General features: G+C 38.8%; 2 protein-coding genes across 2 annotated transcripts in view; one reads left to right on the top strand and one right to left on the bottom strand.

Moving 5' to 3' along the window:
• Window positions 1-728: 728 nt before the first annotated feature.
• On the bottom strand, window positions 729-6557 carry xrcc3 (X-ray repair complementing defective repair in Chinese hamster cells 3). The gene is made up of 7 exons (XM_066677311.1): window positions 6362-6557; window positions 6061-6198; window positions 5428-5640; window positions 3704-3858; window positions 3163-3375; window positions 1722-1768; window positions 729-1501 (listed from the first exon to the last, which is right to left on the bottom strand). The coding sequence occupies exons 1-7, from the start codon at window positions 6414-6416 to the stop codon at window positions 1270-1272; spliced, it is 1053 nt and encodes a 350-aa protein (XP_066533408.1). The 5' UTR covers window positions 6417-6557; the 3' UTR covers window positions 729-1269.
• Window positions 6558-7161: 604 nt separating this feature from the next.
• brf1b (BRF1 RNA polymerase III transcription initiation factor subunit b) overlaps window positions 7162-20649 on the top strand; it is a 64366-nt gene continuing 50878 nt past the window's right edge. The window contains exons 1-4 of the mRNA XM_066676822.1: window positions 7162-7320; window positions 8456-8656; window positions 14611-14691; window positions 18912-19085. Coding sequence (XP_066532919.1) covers window positions 8473-8656; window positions 14611-14691; window positions 18912-19085 — 439 coding nt within the window. The 5' untranslated portion in view covers window positions 7162-7320; window positions 8456-8472. The remainder of the gene's footprint in view (window positions 7321-8455; window positions 8657-14610; window positions 14692-18911; window positions 19086-20649) is intronic.

Raw genomic sequence — 20649 nt, 5'->3', positions numbered from 1 at the left:
TGTTTCAGTTAGACAGGATTATGTGTATGGATAATTATCATCAATAAAAAGTATTTACACAATCCACTTTTAAGGTGCTCTCATCATGAACATGGATGTTCCGTTTTGCAAACACAGGTTGTATAAACCCAGTCTGCAGTGTGTATAAGTCTAAGATCACCATGTTCACCCTGTTAAACGTCATCTAGAGGGGTGTACAGCCCCTCAGCAATGGGCTGTGGGGTAGTGGAGCCACTTTCTCGAGTGATGGAGCACCATCCAATACTAATGGGATGAAATGGAGTGATAAATATCTAAGTCCGTGAAACAATAAGTCATTCATGAATCTAATCCAGTGCAACCCAGCAATGAATCCCTCATATTCGATACATACACATCAGCAAAGATATTAACATTACTTCCTTGTTTCTACAATAATTGTGTTTTATCATCTCCGAAAACGAGGGTGAAAGGGAGCTAGCAGTACGCAGAGCAAAAGGTGTACTTCATTCTGTGATTTTATGTCTATGCTACACCTGTATGGTCAGTGGAGTTTATAATATGGACAATGAGTGTGATTTAATGCTTTGGTTGACTGTGTAAAACTGTGTGCATACCGTTAGCTCCATCACTCATAGGTATGTGACTACTGCCATTTTGCACAGAGCAGATATATTTTTTCTAAACCATGCTCTCCAAAAAATTATCTTTTATTTGATAGATCAAAAAGAGATCGTTTCAACAGAAAAAAAACAATAATGATATTTATTTCCAAAGAATCCCTGGTGCTGGGTGGCATGGTGGTGCAGCAGGTAGTGTCGCAGTCACACAGCTCCAGGGATTTGGAGGTTGTGGGTTCGATTCCCGCTCCAGGTGACTGTCTGTTCTCCCTGTGTCTGTGTGGGTTTCCTCCGGGTGCTCCGATTTCCTCCCACAGTCCAAAAACACACGTTGGAAGGTGGATTGGTGACTCAAAAAAGTGTCCGTAGGTGTGTGTGTGTGTGAGTGAATATGCGAGAGTGTGTGTTGGCCTGTGAGGGACTGGCGCCCCCTCCAGGGTGTATTCATGCCTTGCGCCCAATGATTCCAGGTAGGCTCTGGACCCACCGCAACCCTGAACTGGATAAGCGCTTACAGATAATGAATGAATGAATCAATCAATCAATCAATCCCTGGTGCTTTGTGTCACTTGGATATTTTCCTCTGTAAAAGTCTGATAATGAAAGAACATTAAGGTCTTGTGCACTGAGCTGGCCCGGGTGAGGTGTGGTCACCTCTATTAAACTCTAATTATGATAGGGTTTGAGTTTCACTAGGAATCCCTCTAACCCCTTCTTCCCATACACCACACAGGCAGCTGGCCCGGGGCAGATGGGGAGCAAAGACCACCTCTAATTTACGGGGAGCACTTGTCTGGCCCTCTGACCGTAAACTGCCCTCCTGTCTCCGTAGCATAAGACGCACCATCACCTGATTGGCCCAAGCAAGGCCCAGTGCAGGTAACACTTTACTGTCAACCAACCTGAGAGAGAGCAAACAAACAGGTATTTAATTCTTACAGCAGTTAAGAAATTTGAGGTTTTAGTGTTTGTTAAGTACTTTCATTTATGGGACACACACACACAAATGAAGAAATGTATATTCTTTATAGTCTCTGGAGAAAACAATATAGTATCTCTACAAAATCTGTATTGTACATGACATATTAGTCTACAGATGCAACAAACACCAGGAATACCCACCCATAATCACAGCGTCCTGGGTTTGGGTCATCCACAACATCTGACACCTGATAAGTAAGCATAAGGGTTCCTTAATTACTTTACGTCTAAGTACTTCACGGTGCAGCATTTCTGAATGAATTAATACTACGTGTTGTAGTTTAAACTAGATTACAGACAATTTCATTCCATGGTCCACAAACACAGACTGGAATGTAAATTTGCTACTCAAAGTTTCCATAGCTGTGTGTGAGGGAATGTGTGTGTGTGTGTGTTGCTCTGCGATGGACTGGCGCCCCCTCCAGGGTGTGTTTCCACCTTGCGCCCAGTGATTCCAGGTAGGCTCTGGACCCACCATGACCCTGAACTGGATAAGTGGTTAAAGAATGAATGTTCAAATTCTGGAATATAAACTTTTTTCTCATTAATGTGACCTTATATCAAATCAATGAATCCATTGCTAAACTGCATGAAAAAATCTTATTAACATATGTTTGTGCTGAAAAGATAACAACACCATTTTCTTTCCAATGTCATTTGAGGAGAGAAGTAAGGTTTATACTAATGATAGCTTGGATATATTCATTGTCCCATTGCTCAGTGGCTATGCTAGCTGTCAGGGTTTGTTGATACAATGCTTATGTTCTGGTGCTTCAACCTAATCAGGGTCTGGATGATAACGAGGAATCATTGGGCACGAGGTAGGAACACACCCTAGACTTGGCGCCAGTCCATCACACATTTACCCATTCAACACAACAAATATATACAGTAATCCCTCGTTTTTCGTGGGGGATGCGTTCCAAGACCACCCGCAAAAAACAAATTTCCGCGAAGTAGAGGAAAGATTTTTTTAATGTATTTTACGAATATTTGGATTTTTAAAACCCTCCCTGTACTGTTAACAACCCACCCTTTACATTAAACAGTCATTCTATAATGTTTTTCAGCTGGAACTACATGTGATATCCTACCAGTTTCTTTAATAGAGTAATTCCTAGGCTGTGATTTAGCGTAAGTAAATTTCACTCAGACGTGGACATGACCAATACATGTACTGTACGTAAGAAATACTTGTAAATTATATATTTTGTCAACTACATTCCTAGTCTAATACATGTAAATAATAAAAAAGCCCCCTTGAAAAAACCCATGAAGTAGCGAGGGATTACTGTATATTATTTTTTGCTTAGTGAACACTGCCTATTCTAGTGAGGGAACAATAATCATTAAGAATAATAATTAATGAAAACACGAAGTTATGAAAACAGACAAACCTCCAAGACTGTCAAATACTACAGACTTCAGAATACTGTACAATGACAAAATATTCCTTTCTAGTTATCTGTCAAAATAGCTGTTTTTTGGCAGATATTTCAGCTGCTAGAGGGTGACTGGTTTTCACATCTAATAAAGATAAATGTAAAACAGAAGTTAGTCTGTATGTTTGTGTAAGACAAACCTGGTTGATGCAGAACACGGGTACCCCGTATGTATGGCTGAGACGGTGGAGGGTGCCTGAGAAGGCCAGCAGGTGGCGTGCTCTCTCAATGGTTTCATCAGCTTGGAATTCGGTACGAAACAGAGCAGCCACAGAGTCCACCACCACCAGACGTGCCAAACCCCGCTCCAACAGCATGGGCACTCGCTGCAACACAAAAGTCTGCAGAGCTTCCTGTGGACCCACACGACACCATGTTAAGAACCTAGTTTGGACACTTTTTCTGTATCAAGTTGAATTATAAATGTACAATTAGGTGGAACCATTTCAATGACAGTGTGTACGCTCTTCCACTGTTCTACACTTCAGTGTGGTGCTCCAATACTGCTCTAGCTTTCACTTGGCACTGACCACAATGCCCTTAGGATCATATGAAGCTGCTCCAGTGTGTCATTCTGTTGTGTATGTGCCTTGTGTCTAGAATATGTACGTCTTAAATTAGCTGAATTCACTAATTAGTGGACTGTGGATCCTTTTGAACATTCAGTTTGTCTTCTCTTACCAGGTCCGCGGTGTGCTCAATGTAGATGTTGTCACTCAAATGGAGGCTGCGGATTAGAGCCTGTGGCACACGAGGGCGAAGGCGTGTCTGCTGAGAAATTAGTTGCCTTAACCGTTTGATGGGAAAAGAATCTTCAGTACAGATATAAACAGCTCCTGCATTAAAGAAGACATGATGCTTATCAAAACATCCTACATACACACACACACACACAACCCCCAATTCCAATGAAGTTGGAACGTTGTGTAAAACATAAATAAATAAAGAACATGATGAACTGCAAATATTTTTCAACTTATATTCAACTGAATACACTACAAACAGAAGATATTTAATGTTCAAATGGATAATCTTTATTGTTTCTTTTTTTTTTTTTTGCAAATATTCACTCATTTTGAATTTGAAGCCTGCAACACGTTCCAAGTTGGGACAGGGGCATGTTTACCACTGTGTTCCATCACCTTTCCTTTTAACAACACTCAATAAGCGTTTGGGAACTGAGGCCACTAATTGTTGAAGCTTTGTAGGTGGAATTCTTTCCCATTCTTGCTTGATAATAACTTCAGTTGCTTAACAGTCCTGGGTCTCCAGTGTCATATTTTGTGCTTCATAATGCACCACACACTTTCAAAGGGAGACAGGTCTGGACTGCAGGCAGGCCGGTCTAGTACCCGCACCCTTTTACTACGAAGCCACGCAGTTGTAATACATACAGTATGTGGCTTGGCATCATCTTGCTGAAATAAGCAGGGACGTCCCTGAAAAAGACATTGCTTGGATGGTAGCATATGTTGCTCCAAAACCTATATGTACATTTCAGCATTAATGGTGCCTTCACAGATGTGCAAGTTACCCATTCCATGGGCACTAACACACCCCCATAACAAAGACAATTTTGAAATGTGGACCCGTCAGACCACAGGACACTTTTCCACTTTGCGTCAGTCCATCTCAGATGGCTTTCGCTTAACGTGGTGAAGTTGAACTTACACTTGTAGATGGAGCGATGAACTGATTTCACTGACAATGGTTTTCTGAAGTGTTCCTGAGCCCATGTGGTAATATCTGTTACAGAATGATGTCGGTTTTTAATGCAGTGCCTGAGGGATCGAAGGTCATGGGCATTTAATCTTGGTTTTTGACCTTGCCACTTAATTGCAGAGATTTCTCCAGATTTGATACTTTTGAAGATATTATGGACTGTAGATGATCTAAATTCCTTGCAATTGTACGTTGAGAAACATTGTTCTTAAACTGTTGGACAATTTACTCACGCAGTTGTTCACAAAGTGGTGAATCTCACCCCATTCTTGCTTGTGAACAATTGAGCCCATCAGGGATGCTCCCTTTAGACCCAATCATGACACTCACCTGTTTCTAATTAACCTGTTCACCTGTGGAATATTCCAAACAGGAGTTTTTTGCGCATTCCTCAACTTTCCCAGTCTTTTGTTGCCCCTCGCCCCAACTCTTTTGGAACGTGTTGCAAGCCTCAGATTCAAAATGAGTGAATATTTGCAAAAAACAATAAAGTGTATCTGTTTGAACATTAAATATTTTGGCTTTGTAGTTTATTCAGTTGAATATAGGTTGAAAAGGATTTGCAAATCATAATATTATGTTTTTATATTTTACACAATGTCCCAACATCTTTGGGATTGTGTGTGTGTGTTCATATATATATATATATATATATATATATATATAAACTGTGACTGTCTTACCTGATCCTAGTCCCCCATGTTCCTGTGGATACTGGACAGAGAGACAAAGTTGCAGCCCAAACTGGGTTTTTCCAGCAGCGCTCTCACCAGCTAGCTCTGTTATTCCATGCAGAAGAAGGCCACCACGCAACAGATCATCCAAAACAGGACAGGCCAAGGAAAGTCTGTGCCCAGGCTCCAAAGAAGGACATTCTCCAAGAGACAACTGTAAAGCTGTCAATTTTTTCACACACATGAACAGTAAACATTCCATGTGTAAACTACAATTACAACATGCAGTTGGAAATGGTTTTATAATGGGTATTGTGGAAATTAAGCCATGACAGGTGAGTAATAGGAGATCTGCATATTAGCCACTAGACAGAAGCAGATGAGTCCAGTTACCTGTGGCCAGCTGAGTTAAAGAAGCAATCAGACAATTTTTCCAAATATACTTGTTTGGAAACAGATGTCATACTCACACCTGGCCTGGATGTTCAGAGACTCTAAAACTAATTAAACTAATGTCCCCATCTAGGGCTATCGTTCTATATAACAATATTACTCTTAATCCAATGTGTGCCGAGTGTATAAATATTTGTATTTCCTAATGTTTGTGATTGTTAAAATGGTGTGTTGCTTCTCTAATGTTACCGGTAACGGGCGGAGAGCGGCGGTACGAAGCAGCAACTGCAGCGTGCAGTCTCTTCACATCTCTGAGAGATAGAGCAGTGACCCTCTGCACCTCCGGGACTGAAAGACTCAGAATTTCTTTTTCTGATCTCAAAGAGGCTGAAAAATACCAAAGACTTTATATAAAAACAGTATAAACTAAAAAGCTAATGAATGTCATTTGTGGAAAGGGCTCTTTAATATTGAGTTTATATATTTTATATGTGTGTGTTAATAATTTCCTTAAACATTGTTGGAATAGCGGGAAATATAAATGTTTTACCCTTTTTCACAGCATTGACAATCCTTGGATTCACATCGAGTTTTTCCCAGTCCATTGTATCTTATAGAGCCGATGTATATCTAGCACAGAGTGTACAAAGCCTAATCAGTTTGTAGTTGTACTTTTCAGACATGTTATGGCCAAATACTCTCAAGTGTAGCTCAAGCTGTTTCTATGCTGCAAAATAGCTTCAACCTGAATTTTTCCACAATAAAAGTCCCTACACGTTTTCTTAAAACATGATAAAAAATAATATGAACACATTAAATACGTGTTATTAAGAGACACCGGGGAATTGTGATTAATTTTAGTGAAATATCAATCAATTATATGAAGCGGAACAAAATTTCTTAAACAATAAAAGCTAGTATTTTCGAAGGGCGCGCTTAATAAATGAGACGTGCGCTGGCAATGGTATGCGCCCACAATGGGGGATATGGGTACTAAAATTCATTAAATGGGCCGGTTTAGAAACAAATTTAGCTAATTATATACACGAATATAAAATAGAATATTGTATTTGAGTGAAGTACAGCAGCACATCATGGTAACATATCATAAAAAACTTGGCATAAGTAGTGTATTGTTACCCACTCCCCTCTCAGCGCAAATATAACATTATCGGTTGATCTGTCGAGTGAGCCAAAAGAATCGACTCAGCTCACTAATTAGACTTGGCTCCTTCGGTTCCTAAACGGTTCAGCATTCATCAAAACGGCTGGTCTGGATGAGCCGACTCCTTAAAGAGTCCTTATAGCCGACACAACACTACAACTCTGGAGTCAGTGCTGAATGGGAAATAAACAGCGACCCTAACTTATTACATTTAGACGAGTGCAAGATGGGGTCCTTATGCATCAGCAATAAAACATGTACTTGAATTAAAATTAGAGTCTCTCGGAGACACTGAGCCTTTTATATTTCATACAGAACAAAGTCTTTGCTTACTTCCGTGGCCGGTGAGTGGCTAACGTTAACCGGTTAACGTTAGCAAAATATTGCATCTGTTTCCCCTGTAAACATAAAGCTAGTAACACTATCTGTTTAAATCTGAATGAAGAATAAGTAAAATAATGAGTTTAGGTGCGGTACGAGTAGTTCATTCTTATATTTGAGTTGCACAGGGATTCAACCTCAGCTAGCTCCAGGTTGTTTATGTGCCTTTTTATTAGAAATGTAAACGCAGCAATCATAAAGTTACACACACAGTATACATGAGCCATAACAGGCAACAATAAAGCAGAGCAGTGGCTGTGAAATGTGTGCAGGGATGCGCTGAGACTCTAAAGGCTGTAGTTCTTGTGTGAAGCAGGTCTGTGTGCTGTCTGTGCTGAGTGGTTGAGCGGGAGAATGCAGTGTAGTGTGAGTGAACGCAGACGGTCGGGGTTCAAGTCTTAGTAGCGATAAGTACAGATAGTTATGTTACTGGGGTTTTCAAAAAACAGGTTATTTTATTCATTTTAGTGTAACACAGTTGTGTAATATCGCTATGGTTGCCCAGTTTAATTTGTTAACACTATTAGATTATTTACGTCTCATGGTAAATTGTAAAGGCCTTGTATTTGAGACGAGTTTATTTATTAAAATTAAGTCACATGACGTTTTTTATTCCTCAGTGTGAAATGTTATTAAACAGGAAATATATAAAAACGCAGGTGAATAACAAGTGCAGTAGAAGAAAAAACATGGTTAAGATATTGTAAAGGGACATCTTTAAATCATGTTTTGTATCTTTAAACTGCATTAATTAATCATGGTAAAGATGCATGGTGATGTAAACTGTCTCATAATAAAGTATTAATAAGTAAATGAAATGGCTTTGTTAGCTTTGTAGTCTTTAAAAGAAAATTTAGCCTTTTTTATTATTGTACAGTTTCGTACCAGGTCAATTAGTTTAATTTCAGTTTAGGTTTATTTGTATATAACTGAAGTAATTTGGCATCTTGCAGTTTAACATCGATATGTTAAAACATCATAATTGCAACTCAGGACAACAGAAGAATAATGTTGTAATATTTTTATGATAATAATAATAATAATAACAATGTTTAATAACATTATTATTAACATATTTATTATTGTTTATTTCCTCAGGTGTGTCTTCTGTCAAGATGAGTTCTCGGCAGTGTAAGAACTGTGGTGGAGCAGATATTGACACTGACCAAGCCAGAGGCAGTGCTGTGTGTACAGCCTGTGGCTCTGTGCTGGAAGACAACATTATTGTGTCTGAGGTCCAGTTTGTGGAAAACAGTGGAGGAGGAGCCTCAGCCGTTGGCCAATTTGTTTCTGCAGATGGTAAGATATGTTTATCAAATTAATGTTGCTGAAAGATATCTTATTTTAGCTTTCTCGTAATACAACCAGATCTCTTTCTAAATAAAACGTCACAGCTAGTTTTCCCAATTAGAAATGCAAATGGCATTATTGAATTTGAATGTTCAGTTAGCATGTTTATTGCATACACAGGGCAGTTCAATATTAAGATATCAGGAACAGAATATAAAACTTTAAATATTCAAAATAAATAAAACTAGTAAAACGACTGTTTTCAAACAAATTGACATAACTGCTCCAGAACAGAGAGACCACAGGAAGTGGCTAAAATTTTGGTGACTTTCATTTTTATTTAAACAGACATGCCAGTGAAGGAAGTTTAAAAATTTAACCTATGTTGTTTAAAAGGTTCATGTAATTATTGTGATATTCCTAAAGATATCAGAGAACCAAGATTGCGTTTGGCTGAGTGCTGAGACAGGGAGAAGCCACAGTCCTTTGGTGTAATCAGATTTTTTTTGTGTGTGATAGAAGTCTGAAAAATCTTTGAGCTCCAGTTTTCTTGGTTCTGAAATCTCTGCTCGTGGATTTTTGGTTAAAGAACATGAGAAAGTTACATTTAGATATTTCAGAGTCATGAAAGTAGGAGTAACAAGGATTTGTCTGCTTATTAACTATTAGTTAGGGTGACCAGACGTCCTCTTTTACCTGGACATGTCCTCTCTTTTAGACTTAAAAAAATGTCCAGGCGGAATTTCACAAACGTCAGGGATTTTGTTTTTCTAGAGCTTACATCGAGAAGCGTTTCGTTCACAAACTAGTCCCGCCCTCCCCTACTCCGATTGGTTCGCTTGAGTGAGAAGGGGGCGTGGTGAAGTAGCCTAAAATCTTCTGATTGGACGGTCTGACTCTAGAGAAACCGTTATTGGTCGATAATCTTCTCTGTAAACATTTTAATTGGTCAGTCTGCAAGTCAGTAGTCCTTGTTTACGTCAGGCAAAGCTCATGTACCTACCCTTATCTCGAGCAGCTATGCCGAAACATAAATGCAAAGTTCTCGGATGAATTAAAAAAAATTCTAATGTTTTGTGTAGCAAACAAAGGTGTAAAGGACCTAAACGCACACATAGGTTCAGCTAAGCGAGAGCTAATCACTCCCACCCCCCACCCCCGCCGAGACATGTCCTCTTTTTCTGCATTTCAGATCTGGTCACCCTACAACACTACTATTAGTGTTTAATATGTGTGAAAATTAGTAGTAGAACAATAATGCAATAAAGCGTTCGGGGGGGGGGGGGGTACAAATTTATGTACATGTACAAATTTATGTACAATGTACAATGTACAATTTATGTACAATGTACAAATTTATTAAAAAGTGTATTTTTTTACATACCCATAATTTGCAAATATTTGTACATTCCCTACTCTACACATAAACCTAAACAGGAGGCTTGGATGAGACAAAGCACAAAGTGATTAATAGCATGAAGTCAACAAGAGGGGACTATTGTTAGTGTGATATCAGTTTTTGCATAAATTTAAAAAATATTAATTAGTGTTCATTGTGCTCATAAAGCACAGTTCAAAATCATGATTTAAATTTGAGTCAATATCACAACCTGGGAGACAAAAGCTGGATTCAAACATTCTCCACCATGTTGCCAAGAGCTGACAGAGTGAGTCAAAAGTCGCAGGATACCTTTTTGTTTCTTTGATATGCTACATGACCACTTTCCTATTGGAAACACTTGCCTTTGATCCAATATGACAGCTTTCAATATAGTGGCCATTTTCCAAACATAGCCTAAAAGATAGGCACCCTCACCCATTACTTGCCGGGGTGTTCAGATAAAACTGGGTCCTGTGACTTTTGACTCACCCTGTATATGTTATTTATTCCTTTTGTTGTATTGGCGTTTTAGTGCCTGCTTTTGTAGATCATATTTTTTACAGCTTTCCTAAAAATACTACAGACTTTAATACTTAACACAGCTAAACTGATTTACTGGAGGTAATACAAAAATTAAAAAAGACAAATGAAACCTTTTAAGTAGAGGTTTTGTTGTGATGATAATCCTTTAGAGTATTATTACCATTGTCAGCCAGCGTAACGTCTTCAATGACATCTGAGTCCAGTATAATTTCATTGTGTATTGGAGTGGAACAAATCGCATGGGTTGCTTGTATTATTTGCACCTTGAATCATAAATCCCCTCTTGACGTTGCTTTGTTATTATTTGATTTGCTGGAAGAATGGGAGCTGAGTGATTTCTGCAGAATAAAAGGGTAGTTGGCTGATTCTGTTTCATCATTTCCTTTAATCAAGTAGACACAGATCAGTGTATTCCAAAAACAGCTCAACCTGCATGAGAACATCACTATGTGTTTTCATCCATTATTTTTTTTCTATACAAATGTAGTGTTATAAATACATTTTAATGTTGTTTTATTTTTTGTATTATTATTATTTTTTACTTTGCTTGCTTGATTGTGCCCCCCCTGGTTTCCATTCTTACCCCTGTTACTTGTCTTGGTTCTACTGTTGTATGCTGTAATTGGTTATTGATCAAAACACGAGCGAGTAGCCTTTTGAATAATAAAAAAAAAAAACGTTCTGGGTACACATTTCCTTAATGATCACTGGCTTTGAAAATGAAAAGGTAATGTCCTGGATTATGACTGAGAGAAAACCTCTAATAGGATGAATAGGATCCAGATATAATTCTGTGCTGGTTTTGTCCTTGCTTCGCTGCCTTTTTAGCTCATATTGCTTGTACTTGAGGCCATTTGCTCAGTGCGTGGAATGGAAAGTCCTTTACCTAGATCTAGCAGATTTGAAGTGTTGGTCTTTTCCTGAAGGGCTACATGACAAGGCCGAATCTTGACAAAGATTATATAAATCTGACATAATGTGAATTTTATTTTGGATACAATGCAAATTTTGTATCAAACACATTGCTAAAACTCAAAAGAAATATCACAGTATACCAGTATCATATGTTGATAATGTCCAGCTTTTTAAACTGTAAATATTTTGCTATTAATTGTAATTTCAGTTCAGCCTGCAGTACCAAACTGAACACATGCATAGAGCCAAATCTGGAACTTGATTAGTCGAGTTGCTTATGGCATAAGTTAAAATCCCACATGATTTGTTTGAAGGCTCATTTGAATATTTCAACCGTCATTGATTTCAGTATTGCAACTCTGCTTTCTTTTGGGTTGCTGGTTGTTACATTTGATCAAATGAAATATCTTGTAAGCAGTTTTCTGAAGTACAAAGGCAGTCTGTGTGGGTATTTGTCAGACATGAATCCATACACTGATACTGTTTTAATTCGTAGCTAGTGGGCTTTCACGTTATGAGGAAAATCTACGATAAGAGATAAACTTCTCAGTAGTGTGATGATGATTTTACTTGAGGAATATATAGAAGTGTACAAACTGGCTATAGAGTTTCTGCATCCATGGGTGGAAATGGCCAGGTTTACCTGGGGGAACCCCCTCTCCTTGTTATTTGCACATCACAATTATGTTCTTAAAGCCTGGTTTGGGTGTATACTACTTTGAATTTTACAATAATGTTATATTACTTTTATCTAGTGCAATTCCTGCATTAAAATAATGACATGAAGGCTTCAATCATTAAAGACAATGAGGTGTGAGCTTTGTTAATTTTAAAGATGCTTAACTTTTACGTCATGGAGTCTGAGGTAGATTTAACAGAAACTTAATTTCATATTAATTTTACATCACAGTAAAACAACTATAAACTATTTCATATTGAAAAAGGTTTTTAGGATCAGAGCTTTTGTCTAGATGTTTATTCCCGAAACAAGATTTGCTTGTGTTGCTTCCTATCTAAGTACAGGGGTTAGACAATGAAACTGAAACACCATCATTTTCGTGTGGGAGGATTCATGGCTAAATTGGAGCAGCCTGGTGGCCAATCTTCATTAATTGCTTATTGCACCAGTAAGACCATGTGCATCCAATGGTTCAAACATTGTATCCTGAAGGCGGTGCCGTGTATCAGGACGACAATGCACCAATACACACAGCAAGACTGGTGAAAGATTGGTTTGATGAACATGAAGGGGAAGTTGAACATCTCCCATTATAAGCGGTTAATATTTAGATCTTGCACAGTCACCAGATCTAAATATTATTGAGCCACTTTGGGGTGTTTTGGAGGAGCGAGTCAGGAAACGTTTTCCTCCACCAGCATCACGTAGTGACCTGGCCACTATCCTGCAAGAAGAATGGCTAAAAATCCCTCTGACCACTGAGCAGGACTTGTATATGTCATTCCCAAGACGAATTGATGCTGTATTGGCCGCAAAAGGAGGCCCTACACCATTCTAATAAATGATTGTTGTCTAAAACCAGGTGTTTCAGTTTCATTGTCCAACCCCTGTACATCATATCAAATTATGTTGCTTATTCATAGAGTTTCAGGCAGCCATTTGTAATGTGTTTATCACACATATTCATATTGTTATTATAATAAAAAAGAAAACAGCATTTCTATATAGTTTTATGGACAGCACTTGTATATAGTTTTATGTTAGAAAATAAACATACTTAATGCCTTGCTGATGTGATCTCCCCTCATAGCTAATATGTCACAAAGCAGATGATCCATTTAATTTCACTGTGATCATACATTTGAATGAATATCGTATTTATGTGGCTGGTGCATTGAATTGGATCGCTGTTGCTCAGAAAAATTATTAATTTCTGCTACTTTCTTTGATTATTTACTCCTAAAATATTAGTGGTTTATGTTTGTTTGTTTTCTATGAAGTTACAGGCTAGGGGGAAATGTTGTATATGGGATTACGGGATAAGTTGCAGCATTCTTTGATTTATCCGTATATTTAAAAATAGGAAAATATAATTTCCTGATTAATGATGAGTACTGTTAAGAAAGAATTTGGGATACAAGGTGAAATTATCTACACAAAACCCATACACATGAAGGGACTAGCCCAAGTGTTCTCTGTCAAATAAGATGTTCACCTGGTTGTCAGTGTCATTTGTATATTGTTAGAGATGAAAATAAAACTCAAAATATTCAGTTTTTTGTATATCGTATATATTTAGTAAAACTGATGATTATATTATAGCACTGCTGTTGAAGAATTACTTATTAGCAGGGACACTTTTCACAAAGCAAAAATGTTTATTCTCCTTCTGCTGTTATGTTGACAGAAAGGTCAAAGTGTTGCTCCCTGAAAGTATGCATTCAGGTGTGATTGTAAAGAGCTGGTTAAAGTGTCTAGACTAAATGTCTTATTAGGTACAATCTAATATGGCTAGAATGTTCCACCTACTGTGTTTGTTGCCATGGTGTTTAGTGTTGATGAAACAGCTGTAAGTTTGCTCAGTAACCGAAAGGGGGCAGGATTGTAACGATAATACCCGTTCTCAAACTGTAGACAGACAGATGGAATTAGAGTCTATGGTGTAAACATACAGTACATTTGGAACAAACGTAATCACATGTACTGTATGGTTATGATAATCTTAAAAGCATTTTGACCTTGTGACTTATGCTTGCTGTTTACATTCTGTTTCAAACAGACTTGAAAATGTGGAGTTGTTCCCTCTGTATATGAAGCAAAATGAACCATTGTTGTGATTGTTTACAAATTTACCCAACCATTAGTTTTAGGGAATGAGAAAGTGCTTGGAACTTCATTGTACTTCAAGCCTATTTGAAGATATTTTTGATATATTCACTGCTAGTGTATGCTAGTGTAGTGTCTTGTCACACTGAAATTATGCATCTTTTTGTCTGAATTGAGTTTTCATATGTTTTGAGATGTTTTAGATTCTTTGAGCCTTCTGCAACATAATGAACAGCACCTGTTCACATAACCCCCTACTGCAAGAGGCCTTTTTTGGACGTGATTTCATTTGTTCTATAAAGTTTAGTTGATGTGGTTTTGTGGAATATTTTGCTGCAGGTCCTGCAAAGGCCCCAATCCTTGGCAGTGGCTTCCACACAAGCCTTGGAAAGGAGTCACGGGCTCAGACGCTTCAGAATGGTGAGTAATCAATCCTGTTCTTTCTAAGACAAAGAGACTGTAGGTTATGTGCAGCACTGATTAGGTTTTAGGTGATAAAGGTTAAGTATATCACCTGACAGCTTGTAATATAATTAGTTGTTTGCAGGTGAAGGTGCTATGCACACACTGGCTTTAAGAATCCTGTCCTAGAGCTGTGATGAATGGTGTCTAACAAGAACTGCCTGCACTGTCGCTGAGAACATTTAAGTGGTTCGGTTAATCAAGCTCTAATTGCATAGTCTGATATTGCATATTGTTTGACCTTATTGTATTATATGAGAGACTTAGACTGGGACCCTATGATTTTGTATATAAATGGACTTAATGTCATGACTGATATAAAAAAATTGAGATTAAATTACTCTCACCAATAAATAATTATCATGATGAAATTAGTTTTGAGCTAACAAATATAGTACTGTTTGCAGTGCTGCACTGAAACTCATCTGCACAGTTGTCAGCTGAAATTTTAGAGCCTTTGATTTCTTGTCAGGTCATATTAAGGAAAATTTTTCATATCACATAAAATTACATATAATGTCATTTTCAAGCTCATTTAAATTATTGATTTTGTTTAATCTCCCAGCAAAATACAATAACTTTTGCTTGCCTCTAAAATGTCATCTGAATTTTGATTACATAACTGTACACCAGCAGGAGGAAGGTAATATTAACAGATTATATTACGTTTCACCTCCCACTCTCACTACCCCCACCTATCACAGAGTGAGACGCCCGGCTAGTTTATTTAGATCCTGCCTAACACTTGTACAGAAGGTCAAACTGCAGTTATATGTAGATATATTAGATAAGAGATCAACATGACCTCAAGACATTTTTATGTATGAAATTTCAAGAAAAGGGATATTTCACAGTGCCAAAAATCAGTTAAACTATCACATATTTGGAAAATCAATGTTTTTTATTGGAGTTTATGATGTCATTTATAAAATCTGAATAAGAGCCTGACAAATGCTTTTTCCAAGTATAATATACTTAAATTATGTAATTATAAATATACTAATCACCTGTAGAAACGTTTTTAATTGTCAAGAATCTACTCTGGTACAGTAAGTTCCAAATTAATACAAAGAATAAGGAAAATCTTTCAGATACTTTTCAGTAGAGATGCTTGTTGCACAGAGTACTTGCTGCTCCCTTGGCTCAGTCAGAAAGCCAGTGCTCTTTTGCCGTGGTTATGTAATCCTGCAGCCACGCAGATGCACGTGCCCAGGTTTGCGGCGGAGCTGGCCTCTAATCCATTCAGTGTGTGCAGCATGAAAAACAACCAGGCTTCAGCAGGCCAGAGAAGTGAGAAGGAGAGATCACAAGAGGGCAGGGCCGGCACACACTGGCTCCAGAATAGAGGGATTACACTCTTAAAAGCTTTCAGAGTTATTTTTGGCATCTGGCATGCTGACGTGCTGCTCTGCTCTACAGCCCTTCAACACCACGCCAGGGGAGCTGAGAGATGGACTCCACCTATTCATTTGTTTCTGTCTCTTCCCCACATCTGCTTTAGTGCTCACGTCTGATACCTGACACCTTCCGCCAAGGCCAGATGGTTTAATGCACATCCATGCCTCTGCCCCACAGTGTTGACATTGGGTTCATCTCAAATTGAGAGTTCTAAGGAGGAAACATGTTAAACATGGCTGCAATATATGTCTGTTCATTATTGGGCTAACTGCAAATATGACTGTACTATGCTTGTGACACTGACCTTTAATAAATTGCAATATATGCTCCATCAATAGAGAATAATCACAGGAATACAATAAGTTATACATTGACGTTAACCAGTACATTGCTCCTTTTTGCATTTTTAATTCATTCATTGTCTGTAACTGCTTATCCAGTTTAGGATCCCGGGGGGGGGGGTTCTGAGCCTACCTCGGAATCACTGGGTGCAATGTGGGAACACACCCTGGAGGGGGCGCCAGTCCTTCACAGGGCAATACACACTCACACCTAGGGACACTTCTTTTTGAGTCGCCAATCCACCTACCTGTGTGTGTTTTTGGACCGTGGGAGGAAACCGGAGCACCCGGAAGAAACCCATTCGGACACCTGGAAAACACACCAAACTCCTCACAGACAGTCACCCGGAGCAGGACTCAAACCCACAACTTCCAGGTCCCTGGAGCTGTGTGACTGTGACACTACCTGCTGCGCCACCATGCCACGCTTTATGTTTTATTATTAGGATTATTATCACAATCACTACCTCTTTTTTCTATTAATAATCCTCACTTCCAATGACAAGTGAAGTTAGGCAGTTTGCTTTAAGTCTTTTCTTTATGCCCAGTATGCTCAGAAAACCACAATTTATCATGGTAACAATACTTACTGTTGTCATATTTCCTACATTGTTTCCAGATATATTATATGGACAATAGTATTGGGACTGATACAGGAGTTGACATCCCATTCTACGTCCATAAGCATTAATATGGGTTTGGTCCCCCGTTGGTCCCACTCAATTCTGGGAAGTTTTTCTACTTCTAAGATTTTCAAATGTGTCTGTAGGAATTGTTATCCATTCATCCAGAAGAACATTTGTGAATTCAGACACTGATATTGGAGGAGAGGACATGGCTTGTTATCTCAATTTTGTTTCATCCCAAATATGTTTGATGAAGTTGAAAAGTCTTTGTGTGGGCCAGTCATGTTCTTCCACACCAAGCTCACTCAACCATGTCTTTATGGACCTTGCTTTGTGCACTGGGGCACATTCATGCTGGAACAGAGAATTGTACTTGGAAGAGTTGGAAGCATCAGTTATCCAAAATGTCTTGGTATAGAGATGCAGTAAGATTTCCCTTCACTGGAACAAATGGGTCTAGGCCAAACCTTGAAAAATCCCCATAGCATTATCCCCCTCCACCCTACTTTAGACTGCACATTGCAGTCAGTCAGGTAACGTTCATTTGTCAAACCCAAACTTGTCCATCAGACTTCAAAATAGAGATGCATGGTTTATCATTGCACAAAACACATTTCCAGAGTCCAGTGGCCGCATGCTTTACAACACTTCATTCAATGCTTGGCCTTGTGATTGGTTATGTAAGGTGTTCATACAGTTGTACGGCCATGGAAACCCAAGCCATGAAGATCATGGTGCAGTTTTTGTGCTCATGTTAATTCTAGAGGTTTGGAACTCTGCAATTAATGAGTCAGCAGAGCAATAGTGATTTTTACAAACTCTGGGCCTCAGCACTTGGTAACAGTAGCATCCTATTACAGAACCATACTCTAATTCAGCGATCTCTTTAGAGAGATCTCATTCATTCATTCATTCATTATCTGTAACCGCTTATCCAGTTCAGGGTCGCGGTGGGTCCAGAGCCTACCTGGAATCATTGGGCGCAAGGCGGGAATACACCCTGGAGGGGGTGCCAGTCCTTAACAGGGCCACATACACCTACGGACAATTTTGAGTCGCCAATCCACCTATCAACGTGTGTTTTTGGACCGTGGGAGGAAACCGGAGCACCCAGAGGAAACCCACATGGACACAGGGAGAACACACCAACTCCTCACAGACAGTCACCCGGAGCACACAACCTTCAGGTCCCTGGAGCTGTGTGACTGCGACACTACCTGCTGCGCCACCGTGCCACCCTTTAGAGAGATCTGTACTCCACAAATGTTTGTACAGGGAAACTGCATGGCCATGGGCTTGATTTTATTTTATTGTTTCCACCTTTGGCAGTGAGACTGAATGAAACACTTGAATTAAGTGATTAGGTGCTTCCTAATACATCTGTCGGTATATTGTGGAACAACATGAATTGATTCTTTTCTCAGTGTTATTTTGCACCACAGTTTTAAATTCTAATTGCACTGTATTAATACTTTTGACCTACACTGATTTATTTGATGCGTCAAATGAATTACCACTTGGCCTGCATTTTGCATTTGTGTGCCTGGACAAACACACTATCAGATTGAGTGTCTGAGTGTGCGTGTGAACGATTGAGACACGTTTGCAGATGGTCTCACTCTAGAGAGTAAAACAGCTGTCTCTTTGCCCTCCTCCAGGTCCCATTAAAAGCCTGTCTAGATGTGCAGCTTCCTCATGACATCAGTGCTACTGGAAAAGCAAACACCTGCATGTGAAGTCATGCTTCAGTGTGTATATTTTTGTGTGTGTGTGTTTGCCTAAATTCAACTACGTGCTTGTGTTCTGTCTCTAGGGAAACGGCAAATACACAGTCTGGGCAGCCAGCTGCAGCTAAACCAGCACTGCCTGGACACAGCCTTTAACTTCTTCAAGATGGTGGTGAGCAAGCACCTGACAAGAGGCCGCAAAATGACCCACGTCATAGCGGCCTGCCTCTACCTGGTTTGTCGGACAGAGGGCACACCTCGTATCCTTACTAAAACCATGGTCTCACACTCCTTTAGGTGTGATGCACTGAAATCCATATTACCATTAGCTTATTAAGGGATATTTTAAAGAGATGATTTTAAAGGAACACTTCAGCCACAGTGTTTAGTACAGAAACACATGCAAATTCATAAGTGGGTCTTAAATGAGAAAAAATAACATAAAAGAAAAAATAGATTTTGGACAAATGAAGATATAGTCCATGGTAAACAATTGTACAGTACATATAGCATATAGTACATTTCCTTGAAGCATCTGTTAAGAGCTTTTGCAGTATCCAAAGGTGTTAGACTTAAAACATGGCTTCAGAGTATAATATATTAGAATATTTTAGAATATACCCTGAGAACTTCACTTGATCAGCACAAAAATGTGTACATGCCTTATTGACTGCAGTTATAACTGAAAATGTAATTAATTTTGTGCATGCTTAAATCGATTGCCTACATTCAGATTAACTGCTAATCTGCTATTTTTTACGAGCATGTACGTGTTTACAGATGCAGTCTGAACAAGTCCTTAGTTTGCAACACTTAAAGCTTCATTATCACTAGCAGCATCAGGAAGCGGATATGCCGCACGTTTACAAGACCATCTTTAATGAGCTGAGAAGCTGTTCTGTCAGCAGTGTGTCCCGCGGTGAAGCAGGCAGAAGGCAGCCGTGCTGGGAAATGCTGTGAGAGCTGGGGAGTGTTTACTACACCTCCAGGATTATGATCGTTCTGAGTGCCTCCACTGAGTAAACCATGGAATACAGCCCATCTGCTCGCTCTTAGAGTCACACCACTTTTACTCTCAGTAACCTTACACAGTCAAGGGGACAGTCTCTGTTGTTGCACAGCAGGGTTATAGAAAGTCATGATAAATTTAACTTGTTAAGAACAGTCATTGTTTGTTACATTGTTTGTTGTGATATGTTTAATTTTTTTATTTTTTTTTTATTTGATTTCTAAACCGTTGTGTCTTTTGTGTTTGTAATTTATACTCAGTGCCACATACAGAAATGTTAACATTCATTTGCATTTATAATCTAAGCTCTGATCAGAAAGTCAGATGTAATTGATGATTTCCCTCCCTGATAGGTTTCCCTGTTATCATGACTCATTGTCCAGGGTAAAACAAGAGTTTCCATCTCTTTTGTGAAAAATCTCATACAGTTCTGCACTTGGATTATGTCAGATTACATGGCTTTCTATCTTACTAGAGCATAGAGTTACATCACACACACAAACATGCACATAATACCTTCTATCCCTGTCCTACTCAGGTCCTTGAACTGTTGTTGTGTGGCAACAGAGACTTCTGTTTCCACTAGGGTGTGGCTGTCTGTCCCTAAGGGTTGGGCTCATTCAGTTCATTTAGTAGACAGGCTAGACTCCAGCTAAGCTTTACAGGTTTAGCACTGGCTTTAATAATAATAACAACAATAATGTTTCATTTGCATAGTGCCATGCTCAAACCCTAGGTCTTATCACAAGAGCAGAGTAATAGACCTAAGTAAAATAAATTATTTTTATACAGTGTGCCAATCATGAGGTAGCATA

Source organism: Hoplias malabaricus, chromosome 7 (assembly GCF_029633855.1).
Source record: "Hoplias malabaricus isolate fHopMal1 chromosome 7, fHopMal1.hap1, whole genome shotgun sequence".
NCBI lineage: Eukaryota > Metazoa > Chordata > Actinopteri > Characiformes > Erythrinidae > Hoplias > Hoplias malabaricus.
The sequence above is the reverse complement of the archived record's forward strand: the minus strand, read 5'-3'. Positions and strand labels throughout refer to the sequence as shown.

What these genes read in the sequence shown, in the direction of transcription:
- xrcc3 (XM_066677311.1), bottom strand. Translation starts at nt 6,416, where the DNA reads ATGGACTGGGAAAAACTCGATGTGAATCCAAGGATTGTCAATGCTGTG. An exon ending in TTGAGCACACCGCGGACCTG is followed by an intron (nt 3,376 to 3,703) that starts GTAAGAGAAGAC and finishes GTGGGTCCACAG; the next exon opens with GAAGCTCTGCAGACTTTTGT. An exon ending in CCGTGTTCTGCATCAACCAG is followed by an intron (nt 1,769 to 3,162) that starts GTTTGTCTTACA and finishes CTTACTTATCAG; the next exon opens with GTGTCAGATGTTGTGGATGA.